The following is an 18,043-nucleotide window of genomic DNA, read 5'->3' as shown; positions in this document are numbered from 1 at the left end:
TTAGGCACAATTCATGTGTATGAAATATATGTGTAAAATGTTATTTCAACATACAAGGAAAAAAGCAGCTTTTCAAATGGACTGGTGTGGTGACATTGGAATTCAGCACACCCATCAGCCCACACATGTTGAGTTCATGCCATCAGTTGTGCTGTTGGGGAGGTGCTGTGGAAATAACATGAAAACGAGAGTGATTTCTTACTGCATTCATTCACTCATACAAAAGCAAAATACTGTGGATGCTGGAATCTGGAATTTTAAAAAAATGCTGGAAAACTCAGCAGGTCAGGCAGCACCTGTGGTGAGGAAACAGAGTTAACGTTCTGATGAAAGGTCATTGACCCAACCATTAACTCTGCTTCCTTGCCACAGATGCTGCCCGACCTGCTGAGATTTCCAGCATTTTCTGTTTTTATGCATTCATTCACTTAACAGTAGACGATTTACCAAGGACAGCTGTTTTTCTCAGTTAAAGGCATTATGTAAATTGCTGTTGATGTTGCAAGATGTTTAAGCTGTCACGCAGGGATGTAGTTGAGACCAAAATTAAGTGGAGACATATTTTTAAAACTATCTGAAGTAATTTTTTTCCCCTCTGTTCCCCAAATTTTGGCTCCTACACGCCATGCACTGTTCCATTACCCGATTGAAATAATGGGCAAATCTGTTCTCCAACCTCTGATTAACAGAACTTTATAAGTAAAAGCTTACGAATCAATATAATTTTTCTCTCTTCCCTCTCTTCAACTCCATAACAAAGCATAAATGACCAGTCAAATGACCAAGAATAGTTAGGTGATTTCTTTATTTGAAATCCAGTGGTTGGAAATGAAAGATTTTCTGTGGTTGTTTGATAGTTATGACATCTTCAAAGTCTCAGTTGCAATGCTGCATGTTATGTAAATTTTAAATGTATACAGTGGCTGATGCAAATTATGGCTCCACTAGAAACATCCATCATCACTCTAATCCATTGCAGCTTGTGTGTGTGCTATGTGTGCTGTGCGCACATGTGGTGTGTGCTGTGTGCTGTGTTTGTGCGCGTGCTGTGTTGTGTGTGTGCACGTGGTGTGCTGTGTGTTGTATGTGCACGTGCTGTGTGTTGGGTGTGCACGTGGTGTGTACTGCATGTGTGTGTGTGTGCGCATGTGCTGTGTGTTGGGCGTGCACGTTGTGTGTGCTGTGTGTGGTTAATTTTTCTCACAGACCATCACCACGTTACAAAAGTATGTCAAGGTTGACCAAACATTTACTTTCAGAAGTTCCTTCATTCTTCATAACGCAGAATAAACTTATAATCCTTAATCTAATGTTTTCTGCAAACTGTTATCTCTGTGCACCTGCATTATGTTTCCTGAAGCTGCCTGCTTTATATTACATGGCAATGTTTCTCAAAAAAAAACTGATGGGTCCTTACTCTAACATCGATGCAACTCACCACTAAGATTTAAAAAATATATTGGGCTAGAAATTCCATCTTTGGTCATAGCGGTAATTTTCCGCCAAAAATACCGCTATGACTCCGCTATGATTTCGAGGCCTAACATTCAGTAAAAAATGCGCCCAGTGGTAAAAATCAGTGTTGCACAAGGATTCGTGGCGCAAAACGCAAATTTTCTACAACTTTTCTCTAAGGCCGACACCACTGCGAGTTGGGCCCAGGGAGGGAGGAAAACACCAAAAAAAAAATTCCAAAAAATAAAAAATCACAAAACATTCACAAGACCCTTTTCTTTTGAATCACTGCAAAAGAATTAAAAAATAAAAACTTTAACTTGCCTTTTTTGCAGGTCTTCATACCTACCGCCGTTCCAAGGGCTGCAACGCAGCTTTTCCCCCGACGTTTTATTTGATCCTATCTTCGGGTCATCGCTGAGTCAAATATCGGGCGAAAGCGCCATTTCCATCTTGCACGCCGGCGGTCCGCTCCCCAGCGGTATTTCAAAACCGCCGCCGCAAGACTTCAGGGAATTTCCCGCCGCACTGTTTTCCACCAAAAAACCCGGCGAAAGGTTGAGGAATTTCCAGCCCATAGTCTTTTAACAGGCAGCAATAAGATAATGTTGCATTATAGCATTATATAATGAAGTATAACGAAAAGGTAGATTTAATATGATATATTGTGGCAAGAAGGAGTACACCTTCCTCTGATCTCTTGTAAGCCCTTATTGAATGTTTGTGCATGTATATTTATTTGGCATGTTGTGCTTTGTTTTTTGCTCAGTTTCTGGTCTCAGTGGACCCTGTGGACTTGTCCTGTGGTGATGGGCAGTCAATCTGCTTCCAGGCCTGCACACTGTTGCTCTTGAGCCAACTGCTGAGAGGAGTGCAAGAGCAGCCTGGTGAGAATTTTTCTCACTCGTTCCATAGGAACTGATTGGTTGAGCTGTGCCGGGGTCTCCGCCCTCTGATAATGACCAGTCACATTCCTTTGCAAAGTGCAAGTGAAATGCTTTTGTTACCTTTTGAGCTCTTTGTGAAATTGTTCTTTAGAAGACTGGAAACTTTACAGAGCTTAATAATTAAAAAAAATCTCTTTACATGAATTGTATATGCTACAAAGCAAATGTTTAACAAGAAGTAAATGTGTATCCTATGATACTGTAAATGGAGGTTCAGCGTCTCGTAGTTTAGGGGAGAAGATTTATCTAGCAGTTGTTAATTTTACTTCAATGGTAATCACAATCATAAAAATTGTGCATGGGTGATGTTTAAAACTTTATAAATATATAGAGTAGCTTTTCAGTGGGATCCACTCTTGAATTTTACAGAATTACAGATTGTAATTTTGAAGGAGAGTAACAATTCCATCATTAGTACAACATATTACCTTCTACTGCCAAACATTTATAACAAAAGTAAGATCCAACATTGATCAGAAGTAAAGTTTTTTTTAAATCTCTGTTCCTGTGAGAGTAAATGCATTTTTTAAAAACAGTTTTTTTTTTAAATGGCAATTTATATTGTAATTAAGTTTCAGTATTTAATTGACAGCACTGTTTGTAAGCTTACTGAAATCCGTTACATTCCTTTGAAAGAGAAAATACCAAGCAACATTGAAACAGGCAGGAAAGTGGCAGTATGACTCAGGCCAGCTTTGATAGAATGGCAGTGTGTGAAATTGAAGAATTGTTCCTTTTGTACATGTTCCTGTTCATGTCCCATCATTACTTGCATGATTGAGTCCTGTCCATAATTGCTGCACCGCTTGCATATAATACTACAGACACGCGCAGAGTCCTGGAGAGTAAACTATTTCGGTTTTGTTTTGCCAACTGAGCCATGTGTGCTTACTTGTCTTGGTATTGATTCGATTAAATGATTCTTGGCATCCAGCCATTTATCAATTGATATCAAGGAGTCTTATGTTCCATTTTGCTTGTACCAGGTGCCTTTGCTAAGTTCAAGGACATGTGCCTTGTCCCACACTGTATCCCTGACAGACCTCTCGTGTTGTATGCCATTCTGCATTGCTTTCCTCACTCAACCGATATTAATATCAAATATCTAAGCAAATGAAAAAAGTGAGTAAATGCACAAAATAGAGAAGCGACATCACCAGTTTATGCATTGCTTTTGGCAAATTGTATTAAATCTTTGTTTCCTTCTTTTTGAACTTGATTGCCTTGCAAGTCATTTGACAATAGAAGGCAGTTTTGTAACATAAGCTTGATTTTGTCATTATCTAGTAGTATAGTCAGCATTTGTTTTATGAATGCTTGGCTGTAGTCAGTTATCTGTATGTTAGAAGCCAATGATGTGTTGTTTTTATAGTGACTTAAATGACCATAGATTGTTGCCCATTGATTGTGACAGGACAGGAAGGCACATCAGTAGTAAGTGTTTGATAAGTAAAAATATAAAGTGACCAAAATGTTTCCTTTGCAGATTGTAATCCAAACATTAGTTAGAAAAAAACATTTGTTTCAACAAAATTTAGTGATATCAGACTTGCATGATGTTACTGAGCAACTTGCACTGTTAACCTGAATAAAACATTCAGAGCACTTTACAACGGCAAAAATAACCAGGCGGTGAGCAGTGGTGGAAGGATAAAATGGCGACCAAATAGGTTTTGAGGAGGCATTTTGAATGAGAAAAGAGGTAGAAAGGTGAAGGGATTTAACAAGGGGCCAAGACAGACAGTGGAGTGGAGGGAAGGATTGAGGCCAGAGTCAGTAGAGCAGAGATTGCATCCTAGAATGTGGGGCTGAAGGAGGTTGCAGAGGTCGGGAGGGGGTGAGGCCGTGAAGTTGATGCATTGGAGAATAGGGAGTCAATGAGGCAAAGCGAGGACAAGATTAATTGAGAGAGAGAGAGAGGATGTGGGTGGTGGCATTTTGAGTTGTAATTTATGAAGAGCAGAACTCAGAAACTAGCAAGGTGAGCATTGGAATAAACAAATCTGGATAAAGTGAGGCGATTTAGGGCAAAGGCGAAGGAGCTGCAGAGGTGAAAATAAGTGATCTTTGTAGTGGTTAGGACACGGGATTAAAATTTCAGATCTGGGTCAAGTAGGACAGAGAGATTGTGCACAGTCAGGCGTAGTCTGAGCGGGCAGCCAGGAAGAGGGATGGAGTCGGGGGCGAAACTGTACAATTTTGGCAAGAGCCAGATAGGATAGAATAATCCAACAGCAATTAAGCTACAAATGCAATCTAATATTGGGTATGTTTGTTTGATAGGTATCTTCAATATGACCAGGTATCTTTTGTTTATACTTTTATTTACACTTTTGTTGTGATATAATTTTTTTTTTACAGATTGTTTGTGGTGTGACAGGGTGTCCCGGAAAAGCTTTTCTGTGATGTTCCTCGGGCTCAGCAACCCATTGTTCTGTGTGTGTGTCGTTGTCAAGGTAGCTCAGGGAGGAAGTGCTTTGTGCAAGAGCACTGTGCTGGAGTGACTCGAGGGAACGGTTAGCACATCTGTCAGATCGTTCAAATGAGTCTTAGTGTTGTCGCCCAAAATTGCTTCTAATGACTTGGACTATTATATTTAAAAAAAACACGGCAATTCCAAATGTAATTACTGCTCGTTACATTTTTATATAAAATTGGGGTAAAGAAAAAGCATTGCAGGGAATGCAAAAGCAATGTTTTTATTAAGCATCATATGAGCATTTTAATAGACTGCTCATTATGATAGTTAACCAAGGGGAGGTTAACTTGTATATTTCCATCTGTTCGAAATAGGGCAAATGGCAAAAGATGAGATGCTGCCCTGACAACAAACTATTTTAGAGAAATCCCAAGCAATATAATAAGAGCTGGAAAGAGAAAAGTATGAGCTCTCACAGCTGACAGTGTTTGTTAGCCAGAAATAATCCTGTGATGGCCTTGTGCCTAGTTGTACATCATGGGAACAATAGGGAAGGAAGTCCCTACCCTGGAGTTAAGACTACACAGTTAGCACAGCCGTGGCAGGTTTCGTCCCTTGAGAGAGATGCGCACCTGAGCTTGACAGGAACAGTTATCTAAAGACATGATATGTGATGCATTAAAAAATTAAATAAAACCAATCCCTTTCCTGCTTTACAAACCATAGTTTCCTGTTGAAAATGAGCATTGATTGCACATGTTAAATGGTTTGTTTCTCAAACCCTATCTGAGTAACAAATTCACTTGAGAACTGCTCAATCAGTTGTGAATGCATATTGAGGCAGTCACCGTGATGACAATGTGTAGATTTCTGTGCGTTTCTAGTTGGTACATTATGCAACCGCAACAAGGACATTTTTGCCTCAAGTCACGCATTTTGAAGAAATACAATTTGCTTAATCTGCATTTTGTTTCAGTGAGAAAATAGGACGATTTTTGCTTGATAGCAGGGCAGTGATTGAAAAGCAGCATTTGTAAGGCAGTGGTTAACTTCTGTGAATTTTTATAGCGTTTTTTAGAAGTCTGGATGCTGTTGGCAAATGAAATAAGCTGTTTCTAAATGAAATAAGCTGTTTCCCAAGCGTGCTTATCATTCTTTGTCCTTGACAACGAAGGGAAACTGAATTTTGATGGGAGCATTTAACACATTTTTTTCTGATGCAAACATGAGATGACTAGTCCTTCCACTGACCAGGGTATTGTGTGGTTTCCTGTGCGTCCAAGCACACAAGAGTGATGGGGCCTCACAAGTTGTCAGCTCCTTGTCATTAAAACTCCAGTGCAGTCGAAAGCTGAGTTGATGCTTGGAGGAGTGGGGAGACAGTGGTTATATTATACCTCAGTTGTTGTTGAATTTTCCTTTTGAACAGTTTTCAAATAGAAATTTGTAATAGTTTGTGCAATTCCTGTGGATAGGAAAAACTCTTGGAAGAAAAGCAAACAAAACAAATTCTGAGTTTATAGAGTGTAACCAACGTGTTATAAAAGCTGATAATTCTTTGGTTGTTAAATATCTGGATTTTGATCAGCAACCTCATCGAAAATTGCACGTCACCCAGATGTTTGTCTTTGAGTGGGAGAAGAAAGCATAGTTTCACACACTTGTTTGTTGATGCAGAAGGTTAGAAGAGTTTACTAATCCTCCGCTTACATTTTGGTTTAGTCATGCTACATGTGTCGCAGTCTCTCAGATTGTTTTTTCAATTGCTACTTTGCTTTGTAAAACATTTGGGCAAACTGCTGACAACCTGAGTCCTTTCAGTTCAGCAAACTGGAGTTTTTCCAGAACTGTAAGAAAATACAGGAAATTTAATGAGATCTGAATCTATATCTGGTCAACTGAAGGCACTTTTATTAAATCCTGTATTTCTTTTGTCTATTTTCTATAATTTTTGTAACAATAGGCAACTGCTCGACATGAAATTTTGAGGCTTCTAAGAGTCAGTGTTTTCAGACCTTTTTTTTGTGAGAAACACTTGTTTAAGCTGCTGTAAGAGACTGGTAAGTGTAGAGAGAAATTTGCATCCAGCAAAACTATTGCATGGCTCTGTATCGCACTCGGAGAGCTGTACACATGCAACATGCTGTATGTGCAGAGCTCTCTCCCTGGAGTTGAGTTTTTAAAAAATGTTTTGAGACCGTGATGTTTTAAAAAAAAAAGAGGGCTTGAGTTTAGAAAATGCTTAGGACATCCAATGGATTTGCTAATCCTGGCTTAGCACAGTATCTACACAGTGTTGAGCCAAATGCCATGAGAAGGCCTCCCCATGGGGGTGTCTCACCATTGCAAAGCAATACCAAAGTGTTGGTATAACTACTCGGGATCAATCAAGTGCAATTGTGAAACAATTCAAATCAGCACCATGTCTTTGCTCAGTTCTTGATTTCTTTACACATGTGTATTGGAGATGTGGGAATAATGGTTTCTGTGGAGCCAGAGTTAAAGAGGAAAAATAACATGCATCTGAAGCGCAATGTGATTTTTTTTTAAGACTGTGTAGTGACCAGCAGAATTTAAATAAATGCGCAGAAGTGCTTGGATCATTGCAGAGAAGCCAAGATGGATTTGAACGAGGTTTTGCTAGTATATGTTTAATAATTTTGAAAAGATTATATGGGATCATATTGCAACTTAGTGAAGATTTCCCACTACATTATTCTGTAGTGTCCTCCTTCACAGGATTAAAAAAAATTACTTTCATTTGTGTGCCGAGATATGGAATGGAAGGAAATGGGTCCATTTTTTTTCCGGAATCTAATATACAAATGTTTCCTCGAAAACAAACTGTTTTGGAAGCAGCATGCTATTTACTTTAACAATTTTATGTGATAAGCACCTACAATTCTACCTCCCACAGTAGTTACAGTTGTCAGTCAGTGCTGAATATGTGTAATTTGAAAAGGTTGAATGTCTGAGGGTTGTGTTGGTTTTCTGTCTTTGTAGTAACATAAGTATCAGAAATATTGCTAATGTAGCAGCAGTCAGCAAGAAATAACTTCTTTCACTGAAAGATTACTAGTAATGTAATACCAGAAACAAATGACCTACGATCCTATATCTGTTACTAATGAAACATCCTTGACGAGTAAAGAAATCTTTGCTGAATCATCAGTATATTTGAGTAGTAATTTAGCAGCTTCAAAATACTTTTCACCATCAACTCTCCCTCCTAATGTTCACACGCATAAGAAAAATGTTGTTACCTTTTTTTGTTAGGATTTTGTTCCCAGTATTGTTTCACTGACAGTGACATTATTAGATAGAATTTGAAGTCTCTGCTTATAAATATGTAGTAAGTTTCTGCAACAATCAACTTTAAAACAAATGCCTAACCCAAGGAACTAGCCCACATCTCATTGTAGAATTGTCTTGTCAGTCTGCTCTGGGGGTGGCGGGGGGCGGGGGGGAAGAGGAAGGGAGGAATCCATAAATGACTTAAAGAAATCACATGCATCAAACAGCTAGTTAGTCTGTAAGTTTAGCTCACTGGTTGTTTGCAGGTAGGGTTGATTCACCCAGGAGTGATTTGTGATCAGATACTTTCATGACCTCCCTGAATCATTTGAGATATGTTGACGCCCGCTGTCTGTCTTCAAATACCTAGCGAAGCAAGCATCCAAAAGACACTGATTTCAAAGTAAATAGTGCGAATGAGGAATGCAGAGCAAGTTATTTCAGGTGACAATCATTGTAAAGAATTTTACTTTTGACATTTGTGGACAAATTCTTAAAATTGTTTGTCAAATGGTGAATCGACTGCACATTCGCAAGTACAATGCTTTTTATTCTGGGTAAGATCTTTTCATGCCAAACTGTTGCCTCAGTGATCATATTTAATTCACTCTACTTTAGGCAAGGAAGCTCTCTAAATTCAAATATTGCCATATGCCTTAGATTATGGATGTTTGGATGGGAATAATGTACACCACTGCACTGTTAGTCGATTTGAGTTGGGTTTTGTATTACAAATATCAGAGATGTTCTGTTAATAATTTTGGTATTTATGTTAATACATAGGTAAACAAAACTATTGGACTTGAGCACAGCCCGCTGAAGCTCATCTCTTTCAGTGTGCGATTGTAGTCTCTTCCTACAGTGCAGATAGAATTGTTGGTGCTTATTCCTTGTCATTTTCAAAGCTAATCATCTTGGCTATTGTCTTTGGAGGTAAAAGCTCGTGCTGATGTCTCTGTAATTGGTTTAAATAATACAAAATAGATGAATGCTGACCTTAATGCAAACCCAGCAGTACACTAAAAGACACTGATCACTTCCAGAATGTATTTAGAAAGTGTAATTGGAGAACATTATTGAAACCCCATGTTCTTGTTGGTATTCCTCCAGTGGTGTGTGGATATTTTAGCTATGCGCTGCTATACTATTTCCCTCAAAAACACTGATGTGACTGTATTGCATTTCACAGTGCTTACTGTAATTGTATTTCACTCTTAATCGATCTGGAATTCTGACTTAACAGCAACTCGAAAACTAATATCTCTTTCTCTTTTCCTTTTCATGCAGAAATCATTGATGACCTTACGCATTTAGTGGATAAAACTGATTCCAGAATTCAGAGTGAAACAAGGCGCATCAGATTGGTTGATAAGAAGTCAGCTTCTTGTGGTATGTGGATGTATTTAATATAGTCCCTTCGATCCACCAGGTGGCATTACGATGTCATTGCTTTTACTGGTTTCCCTTGAACATGGCCTACTTAACTCTTTTCCCACTTGTCCATCAGCAGAAGTATTTAGGAGGTGGATGTGTTTGTGAATGTACTGTTGTGCGGAGTCTTTTGTATGGCAAAACAAAAAGCCAAGGCTTTATGATGTTATTTGCATATGCAGCTGTTCAAACACTAAGTGAGGATTCATTGATAGTAATTCTCACCTTCTTGCCCTCTGTAAGGGCTGTCGGCAGCTGTTGCCAGTAAGTAAGCAAATGACCTGCACCCTGGCAGTGTAACTTCCCAAGAGCACCAGGCTTCTGCCAGAGTCGTCCATCATTTATGGTTGCATGTGATTAGATATTTTCCCAACTTCATTTTGCATTGCAAAATTTTAAAAAAGGAAATTCCTTTTCCTCAAAAAAATGTCTTGCATTAGATTTGCAGAAAACAGTTTTAGCATAGTACTTCAGTTGCAGTTCAAACAACTCAATCTTTGAAATGATCGAGAAAATCATGTTCCTTTTAGTACTGGACATCATTAAGAGTTAATGAATGTGATGTAGTCTGTTTTACCATGTTTCCATGTTACCACTTTCACCTTTATTCATTAACAACTTGTAATTATGCTCTTTTACATTTAAAGGGCTTTTTGTTTGATAATTAACAATTTTCACAACAAACATGTCCTTTCTGTTGCAAAAATGCAGATCGCTATTGCTATTCTCTTTGCATTTGCATTATTAAGAATAGCAATTTAACATGTCGTGACTGAAAAGTAAAAGCTTATTGTTCTCTCTGCATCACAACACTGTGGTTGGGGTTGATAGTGCAATCTCTCTTTTGTAGTTTGTATCTCTGTTTCAGGAGAAATCATTAACTTAAAACATTGTTTTGACAACACTGATCTAAACCCAAATGAAAAATAGAGCTGCATAATAATAAGTGAAAAATATTACTTCAAGATTGGTTTTATTTGCCTTTCAAACCTGCCATTGAATTGCCGAAGAAATGCTTACATTTTTTCCACAAGGGAGCCTAGTAACCAGCAAACAGGGTACAGCAGTCAGGTTTGAAGAAATAACAAAATGAAGGTCAGCTAATATTGCACTAATTCTGCTTCCTGGTGGCCATGACAGCCTGCAAGGTTTATTTGAAGATCCCAGACTCTGAGTCAGTGTGCGCTTTGTTACCGTATAACTATTTTAGGCTGTGCCAACAGTTTAGGATATTAATGAATCCTACAGAGAAGTGAATGGAGAATTCCTTCCCTCTCCCCTCCCTCTTTTTTTTTCTCTTCTCTTTGTTTGACACACACATCTCTGTCTGTTGAATGTTGCTGGGCATTACTAATGAGTAGGCAGAAAAATCACAAAAAAAGGCAAGAATTATAGGGAATAAAAAAAACATTGGTGAACACACAAGGTTAGAACAGCAAACGGTGAGATTGTTGCCCATTGGTAAAGCACTTTGAGTAGTATCTGAGTCCCCCTCCCTCTTCACCAAAGCTGCTGACAGGATGAACACATGGACATTTTTAAAAGGCAACTTTTGTGACACCAGGCGACTGTGAAGCGCCCTCTCTCTGACCGCCAGGTCTCTGTGCCTCTTTAGTGTCCCTCTGCCTCATTATTACAAGCACCTTGTGGCCCACCCTGCACAGCTGCTAAAGGAGAAAAATTAAAGCAATTCACACTCTGTGACTTAATGCCGGGAAACAATTGGGTCTTGTTCGGGAGAGCCATTATTATAAAAGAGCGAAAATACAAGAGGGATTGTGGTTATTGAGATTTTCACAGCATTTATAGAATGCCATTTAAGTCGAGATAATGGGTAGTTTGTTGAGAGACAATTATCTGATAATTAAATTGGTCAAGGGAAAGCATTTCAACAGTTTTTCTAATTGCCCTCGTCTGAATCCTGGTATGGTATTAATACTCGGATATGTTTTAATATACTCTTTGATTTTGTATAGACATGTTAATGTGATGAATCTCGCTAAATAGTTCTCCAGACACTATGCTGCTTTGCAGTGCAAAGGAATGAAATTCAGCTCTACTGGAAGGCTTCCGTGACACACAAGAAGACCCTTTGTTTCTTGTTTATAAACCAGAAACATGCCTAAAATCACTGAAACAGTGAGAGAGCTGAAGAGGCCCTACTGAGCACAGGGCACAATAAATAAAGATTTGCGAGCTAGATTTTAATGCTTTGATTTGATGATCACTACTCTTTAGGGGTTAAGGGATCTAAGGGGAAGACTGCTTAGACTGTCTTTCAGCTGACTTAATTAAGAAACTTCAATCTTGTTCTACAAGGCCCATTATGTGTGAAGCTTCTTCCTACCATGAATAGGGGTTCAGCCTGTAAAGTGTATACATACATGATGCCATTGTGTTTTGTTGCCAAACTGCAGACAGAGGCAAGTACAATCTGGGATTTGTCAAGGGTTACCCTTTTGGGACCTTGCCCTCTGTGGAATCAAATACAGGTTTTTCTTCCATTAAGAAAATTTCTTAGGCTGTTAAAAGTTAACTGAAATCTCATTTTCACTCAAGGGCATCCCAATATGTTTTCAACTGCTGATTAGCAAAGGTAGGAAACAAATGAGACCAAAGCCCTATGGGCTGAAATTGCCCCTTTGCACAGGGCCAGTTAGCGCGGCCAGCTAGCGCGGCAACTACATCGATCCGCGCAGAATTGCCCCCAGGGCTCCGTCGGTGAAAAGTGGTTTGCGCCGCGACCTGTGATTTGCGCACTGGCGCAGCGCACGCACGCCGATTACATCATCGCCATGCGCCCACCCCTTTGCGTCCCTCGGGGGAAATTGCCCTGCGGGTCTCGCGAGGTCGGCAAGGGGCAAATCCACCAACAACTTCTCGGTGCGAGAAGCTGTGGCGCCCGGACCACCCTTAAAGGGTAGATGACAGCGTGGCGGCCGCCATCTATTTTCTTTCGGATTACTTTTCAGTCGGTCTGACAATGGCAGCCACTAGTTTGGCCGAGCCGGCAACATGCAGCCTGGCACGCCCTCTTGGGTGCCAGGCCGCTGGCCCGGCCGACATCCTCCCTCGTGGCCCAGCGGATGTCACTAAAGAGGGTGCAGAGCTCGCAGCGGCCCTCCCCTTTTAAAAAAAAAAGGGGGCGGGATGTTGTGAGGCGTCAGCATGACGCGGCATGTCTGCACCACGCTGAGTGCAGCGCTGAACATCGCGCCCTGAGCGCCGGGCGAGCATTCTTTTAAAAATCAAAGAGCCCAAATCTGTGGTGGGGCCGCCGCTTCTTGCGCTGGCACAAAAAAAATCACCTTTAGCAGAATGGGCCCCCTTAAACCCAGAGCAGGGCAATTTCGGCCCCCTGGTATTTTGTGGATGAATTTCCCAGGGTTTAATCATCTCAAAGCCTGCTGAGTTCAGTTCCTCCTGCGATAATCTACTTATCAAGTAATTTACCACTCCTTCTGCCTCTTGAGAATGAGTCTTCCTGAGTAGTTCCAAATCGTTGCTGTTTTGAAGGGAGAGCTGTTTAGTCAGTTCTAAAAACTGAGAATAATGGTTCCCAAATTTATTCGCAGGTTAACTGTGGATGAAGCCATGACATTTTATTTTACAAAGACTGGAATGGTGGCTTTGCAAACTATTATGGCACTTTCTAAACGCTTTAGCAGTAATTATGTTAGAATTACAGAAAATATTTTGTCAGCCAAGCTTAGAAGTTTATTTAATTGCAAACTGTGAGGTATTCCATTTCCTTATTTGGTGCAATTGTGGTTACTTGAAGTTACTTGAAAATTACCCCGATCAAATGTTATATTGCATCAATAATAGCTGTAGAATTAATTGTACTATCAAATATTATTAGTGCAGCTCAGTCTTAATAGAGTGTACTAGTAATTCTCAGGATATCCTTAGTTGACTGTTTTCCTATGATCCATCTGATCTATTCATTAAATTAGTTTTAAGGGGGCTTTTTCTGATAAAGGAAAGGGATTAAATATTCTTGTTCTGGTGTAGTCTCTTCTTGCAGTGCAAAAATTTAGCTGATTAGCACAGAGGTAGTTACGGAGGAAAGTACTGGGTGGTCAGTTTGAGATGGCATCAAAAGGGACTGTTGCTTACATTTGGAAATGAGACTTTGATGCATTCGGTCTACAAACGTGACTGTTGTACACTGACCTGAAAAGTCAAACAGGAGGCAACAACAGAGGCCACTCTAGTTAATTAGTGTGAAGGTGACAGTTTCCAAACTTGATTGAAAGAACTTAATCCTCTTTTTAGAAATTGAATTTTGCAAATGTAGAATGCTGTCAACCACTGAAATTTCCCTTCAGACGTAGGGGATGGTTTGAGGGAGAATCACATGGGAAATGGCGGGGGGGTGGTGGAGGGAACATGATAGTTTAATTTGATGTTTCCACAGACATTGAGATGCTGTTACGGCCTATATAATCACACTTGGTAGTTTAAAAACTACAACACATGAGCAAAACGAATATCTTCCAGTGTGAGTAAGTAAAGGATTTATTAGTTGATTAGCAGCTCAGTTGAGAGGAATGTTTTTTTTGTGTCATTTTCTGTCAGACTAATATTTTCAATCTTCTGCCTAACCCATTTACATTTTTGTATGACTGCTTTCTTTTTCTTTAAAACTGTACGATTAACTGTCTTTTACAGAGGCTTGTGCCAGATTTGATAGTACTTTTGATTTTGGTACATCTCCTTTTCCTCCACCTAGCCTCAGTACATGCAGTTTATTTCACTGAGAGTCACTGGGCGGAGAGAAACAGTTGAAATATTCTTTTCACATGGGCTTCAGAATGTAATAGAATTGTTAATAAATTCCTTCCAAAGTAGATAATTAGTTTAGCGTCATAGTATTTTAGGTTCTTGCATATAATTGCCCTGTCATTTGGATATGTTGAGTAATTCAGTTTTAAACTGGTCATAAATTTATAATGCTGATAAAAAAACATTTGTGCTTTACAGAATGTCTGCTTATCCATCTAGGATGTATTTAAGTCGTTGGCCTGGCTGGATATTTAAATATTTGTCAATCCTAGGAATATATTTTTCCCTTTTTTTCTGAATATAGGGCAGATGGGCTCTTACTTTGTAGAACTTAATGGTCTTAAATCAAGATGGCAAATGCATGCTTCCGAATTTTCCATGGAATCCGTAATCATAGCAAAAGAGAAATTGCCAATCAAGACCCTCAGATATTAAAGCCGCTTTCACATTTCTCAAGCACCTAAATTGGCAGTTAAGAGGGAAAACTAACAGAAATATTCTTAATCCAGCTGTAGAGTGTGCAAAACTTGCCCATAATTGCTCCACATTTCTGTGATTCCTACATATTTCACTGCAGGCTCAGCCACAACTGTCTGCCAGGATAAATCTGCTGCTGCAAAAAGAAAGAAATAAGCTAGTGGATATTTTCCTTCTTATTGATGAGTTTGTAAGTTGTTCGTCAGATTGTAAAGACAGGAACAATTAAGGCCAAAAGCTCAAAAATAAATGAAGATCATTTTGACCTTGATCCCAAATAAACTGCTGCGTATTACCAATAGGTCAGATTGTAGTATTGTCTGAGGACACACTTGAGAGTTTGTATTAATTCTACGCATTCCCTCACAGTATTCTAGCACTTATCTCCTCACTTGGAAATATATCGCCGTTCCTTCATCGTTGCCAGATCAAAATCCTGGAACCCTGTCCCTAACAGCACTGTGGGAGTTCCTTCACCACAAGGACTGCAGCGGTTCAAGAAGGCGGCTCACCTCCACCTTCTCAAGGGCAATTAGGAAAGGGCAATAAATGCTGGCCTTGCCAGCGATGCCCACTTCCCGGAACGAATAAAGAACACAATTAAATGCCTACAAGTAGGGCCATGGAACAACGATCAGTTGCATGAATGTGACCTAAACTAGAGAAAAAGAATGAGCTTTCATATATATAGTTTTCTTTACATCCTCCAGACATTCCAAAATACTTCAGTTAGTTATTTAGGGAGTGTGGTTATTGTTGTTACATAGGCAAACGTGATAGCCAGTTCACAAACAGCATAGCGATGAAATAAATGACCAGTTAATCAGGTTTTATTGATGTTAGTTGAAAGAGGACTGTTGGTCAGGACTCTGGGAGAACTCCGTTTTTTTAAATAGTTCCATGGGATTTAACATCCACCTGAACAGGCAGACTGGGCCTCAGTTTAACATTTGTTCTGAAAGATAGTACATTCAACAATGGTAATGAAGTGTCTAGCTACAGGGAGAAATAGATGGGATATGATTAAATATGTTTTGAAATTAAGGTTCAAAATAAGAAGGATTTTGGACTGTGCGAACTGATGGAAAGCGGTAAAAATGGAAGGAAACTAATTTACGACTTTCTTCTGGCCTTGCTCACCTGCTTAGCCTTATCTCATTTTTCATTAAACTTTACCCACACGGAAAAATGTAGACTTTGGGAATAAAGCATAAAACCTGTTTGCATAATACACATAAACAGCAAATCCAGATGACACAAAGACTTTAAGGCTATATAATGCTCTATACATCAAAAAAGTGGATTTTATTGAAGCAGAAAGTAATCATAGAACAAAATTTATATTTAAAATGAATGCGGAATCCGTACTACTTGTCCACCTGTGAGAAGGTGGGTAGTGATGCATTTGCTAATTGTTTGTAAATTTTACATTGAAAGATGTATTTGGCGACTCATTGTTGGAACTTTTTAATAGTTTAATAGGTAGAATTTAATTTAGCCTAACAAATATATATTTCACACCGTTTTGCTGTTAATTCCCAAATTTACTGATGTTACAGATGGAGAATGAGCCTGATGCACTTCACTGGGACAAGAGATGACAAATTGTCCGAAATACTACTATTTGGTTACACACCAACAAGCATGTGGCATAATGGATGTGTGTGGGCTCCACGAATGACCTTTGTTTCTCCTTCATTGTCTTTTGGAGAAGAGCCTTCATCTGATGAGATGACTGAGCTTGAGAATTCAGTGGTGAATGTCTGTGGTGGTTTGAACAATGTTAACGAGGATGGAGGTTTTATACAGGCAGGATTGTATTTGAGCTTTGATATGTATTAACTGTGCACAAAATAACACTGCTGAGTTTCAGCAAACGCGCCAACATTTTTTTGCATGTTAGTGTTTTTTTTAAATGAATTACAAAGAGGCAATATTAATTATTTATTTAAACAGCACGTGCTAAAGATCTTATCAGCAAAGGTAGCTTGCAGGAGGAGATAGCAAGCTAGATAGTGTACACGAGATGAATGAACCTGCCACAAAATAACCAGAATACTGAAGTAACCTAGGTAAAAGGCTCCATCTGTAATAACAGTGGGGCTTTGTCACTCCTCAAATCAGTAACTCCTCAATGATGCCATCAGCATTCAATTTGTACAGTGAGCTCTTGCAGAATGAGTCCAAAGCTTCATTACTACTGTTGCTAGATGAATTATGTTTTCTTACATCTAAGATATATGCGTCATTTCAGTTCTTAAATACCTAATAATGGCCTGCACTCAGCATTCAAAAACTTCTTACTGAAATAACCTTGAGGAGGAGTATAGTATTGAACAGCCCAAAACATTTATAAATCATTAATTTTACTGAGTCTCTTAATAACATTCATAGAGGCATTAAACCTCCTTAAAGGAGAAACATACATTAAAACTTGACAGGAATTACATTTTAATGTCAGTCTCATTCTTAATGGAATAATTGTGATCAGAAAAATATAGTTATCTGATACTTCAAGTATAGGCAGCAGAAGTCCACATAGTACTTATTGGGTGCAAATAATCTTGTCAGAACAGTAGCTAACCTCTATTCCCTGCTGTGATTGCACAGTTTTATACTTAGTTAGTAATGAACAAAAAGTCAAATCAATGTTTAGGCATTACCACAGTAGTGATTATTTTAGCACAGGGTGCACAGGCTGCAAAAATGAACACTGTAAATTTTCTGTCATGTGCATTTCTAAATTATTGCTTTTAAAAGCTGTGCCCTGTTCATTCATCTATAAGTAAATGATCAGTTTCTCTTTCAAAGAAAACTACAAACTGCTTTAGTTGCATCAGGAGTGAGGTGATTCTTTGTTTGAAGACACGTATAATTAAATCATGCAGCAGATTTTATTATACAAGTAGCTCCTCGCATTTTCTATAATAGCGTATATTTTGCATTAAATTGTGGGATCAGAACATGATGAACATGATGCTTCCTGCTGTGCCGGAGTCATGGGATTTTGTGGTCAGCCCTACTGTATTACTCATGGTTGCTCCCTGCTCATATTGAGCCTGGTGCTGGGGTTTGCAAAGGGGGGGGGGGGGGGGAGGCGGGGAGGAGAGACATTGGGGCCAAGTTTCGGACTGAGTTGCTCCTGTTTTTTTGGAGCAACTGGTTTAGAATGGAGTATCTTAGAAATTGCAATTCTCGGCATTTAGTTTGCTCCAGTTCCAGTCAGTTAGAA

At 39.2% G+C, this 18,043-nt stretch overlaps 1 protein-coding gene across 4 annotated transcripts in view; it reads left to right on the top strand.

Annotated features, from left to right (window-relative positions):
- Positions 1 to 18,043, top strand: part of stx8 (syntaxin 8) — a 164,460-nt gene that overhangs the window by 119,750 nt on the left and 26,667 nt on the right. For 2 of the 4 annotated variants that reach the window (XM_070858197.1, XM_070858196.1), the window contains exon 7: positions 9,403 to 9,504. In XM_070858197.1, the coding sequence (XP_070714298.1) occupies positions 9,403 to 9,504 (102 nt within the window). Of the gene's footprint in view, positions 1 to 2,224; positions 2,343 to 8,898; positions 8,939 to 9,402; positions 9,505 to 18,043 lie in introns of those variants that run through there. The other 2 variants (XR_011587388.1, XR_011587389.1) reach the window with 2 other exon arrangements.

This window comes from Pristiophorus japonicus, chromosome 16 (assembly GCF_044704955.1).
Source record: "Pristiophorus japonicus isolate sPriJap1 chromosome 16, sPriJap1.hap1, whole genome shotgun sequence".
NCBI classification, from domain to species: Eukaryota; Metazoa; Chordata; class Chondrichthyes; family Pristiophoridae; genus Pristiophorus; species Pristiophorus japonicus.
Note: the sequence above shows the minus strand (reverse complement) of the source record. Positions and strands in the feature narration are given on the sequence as shown.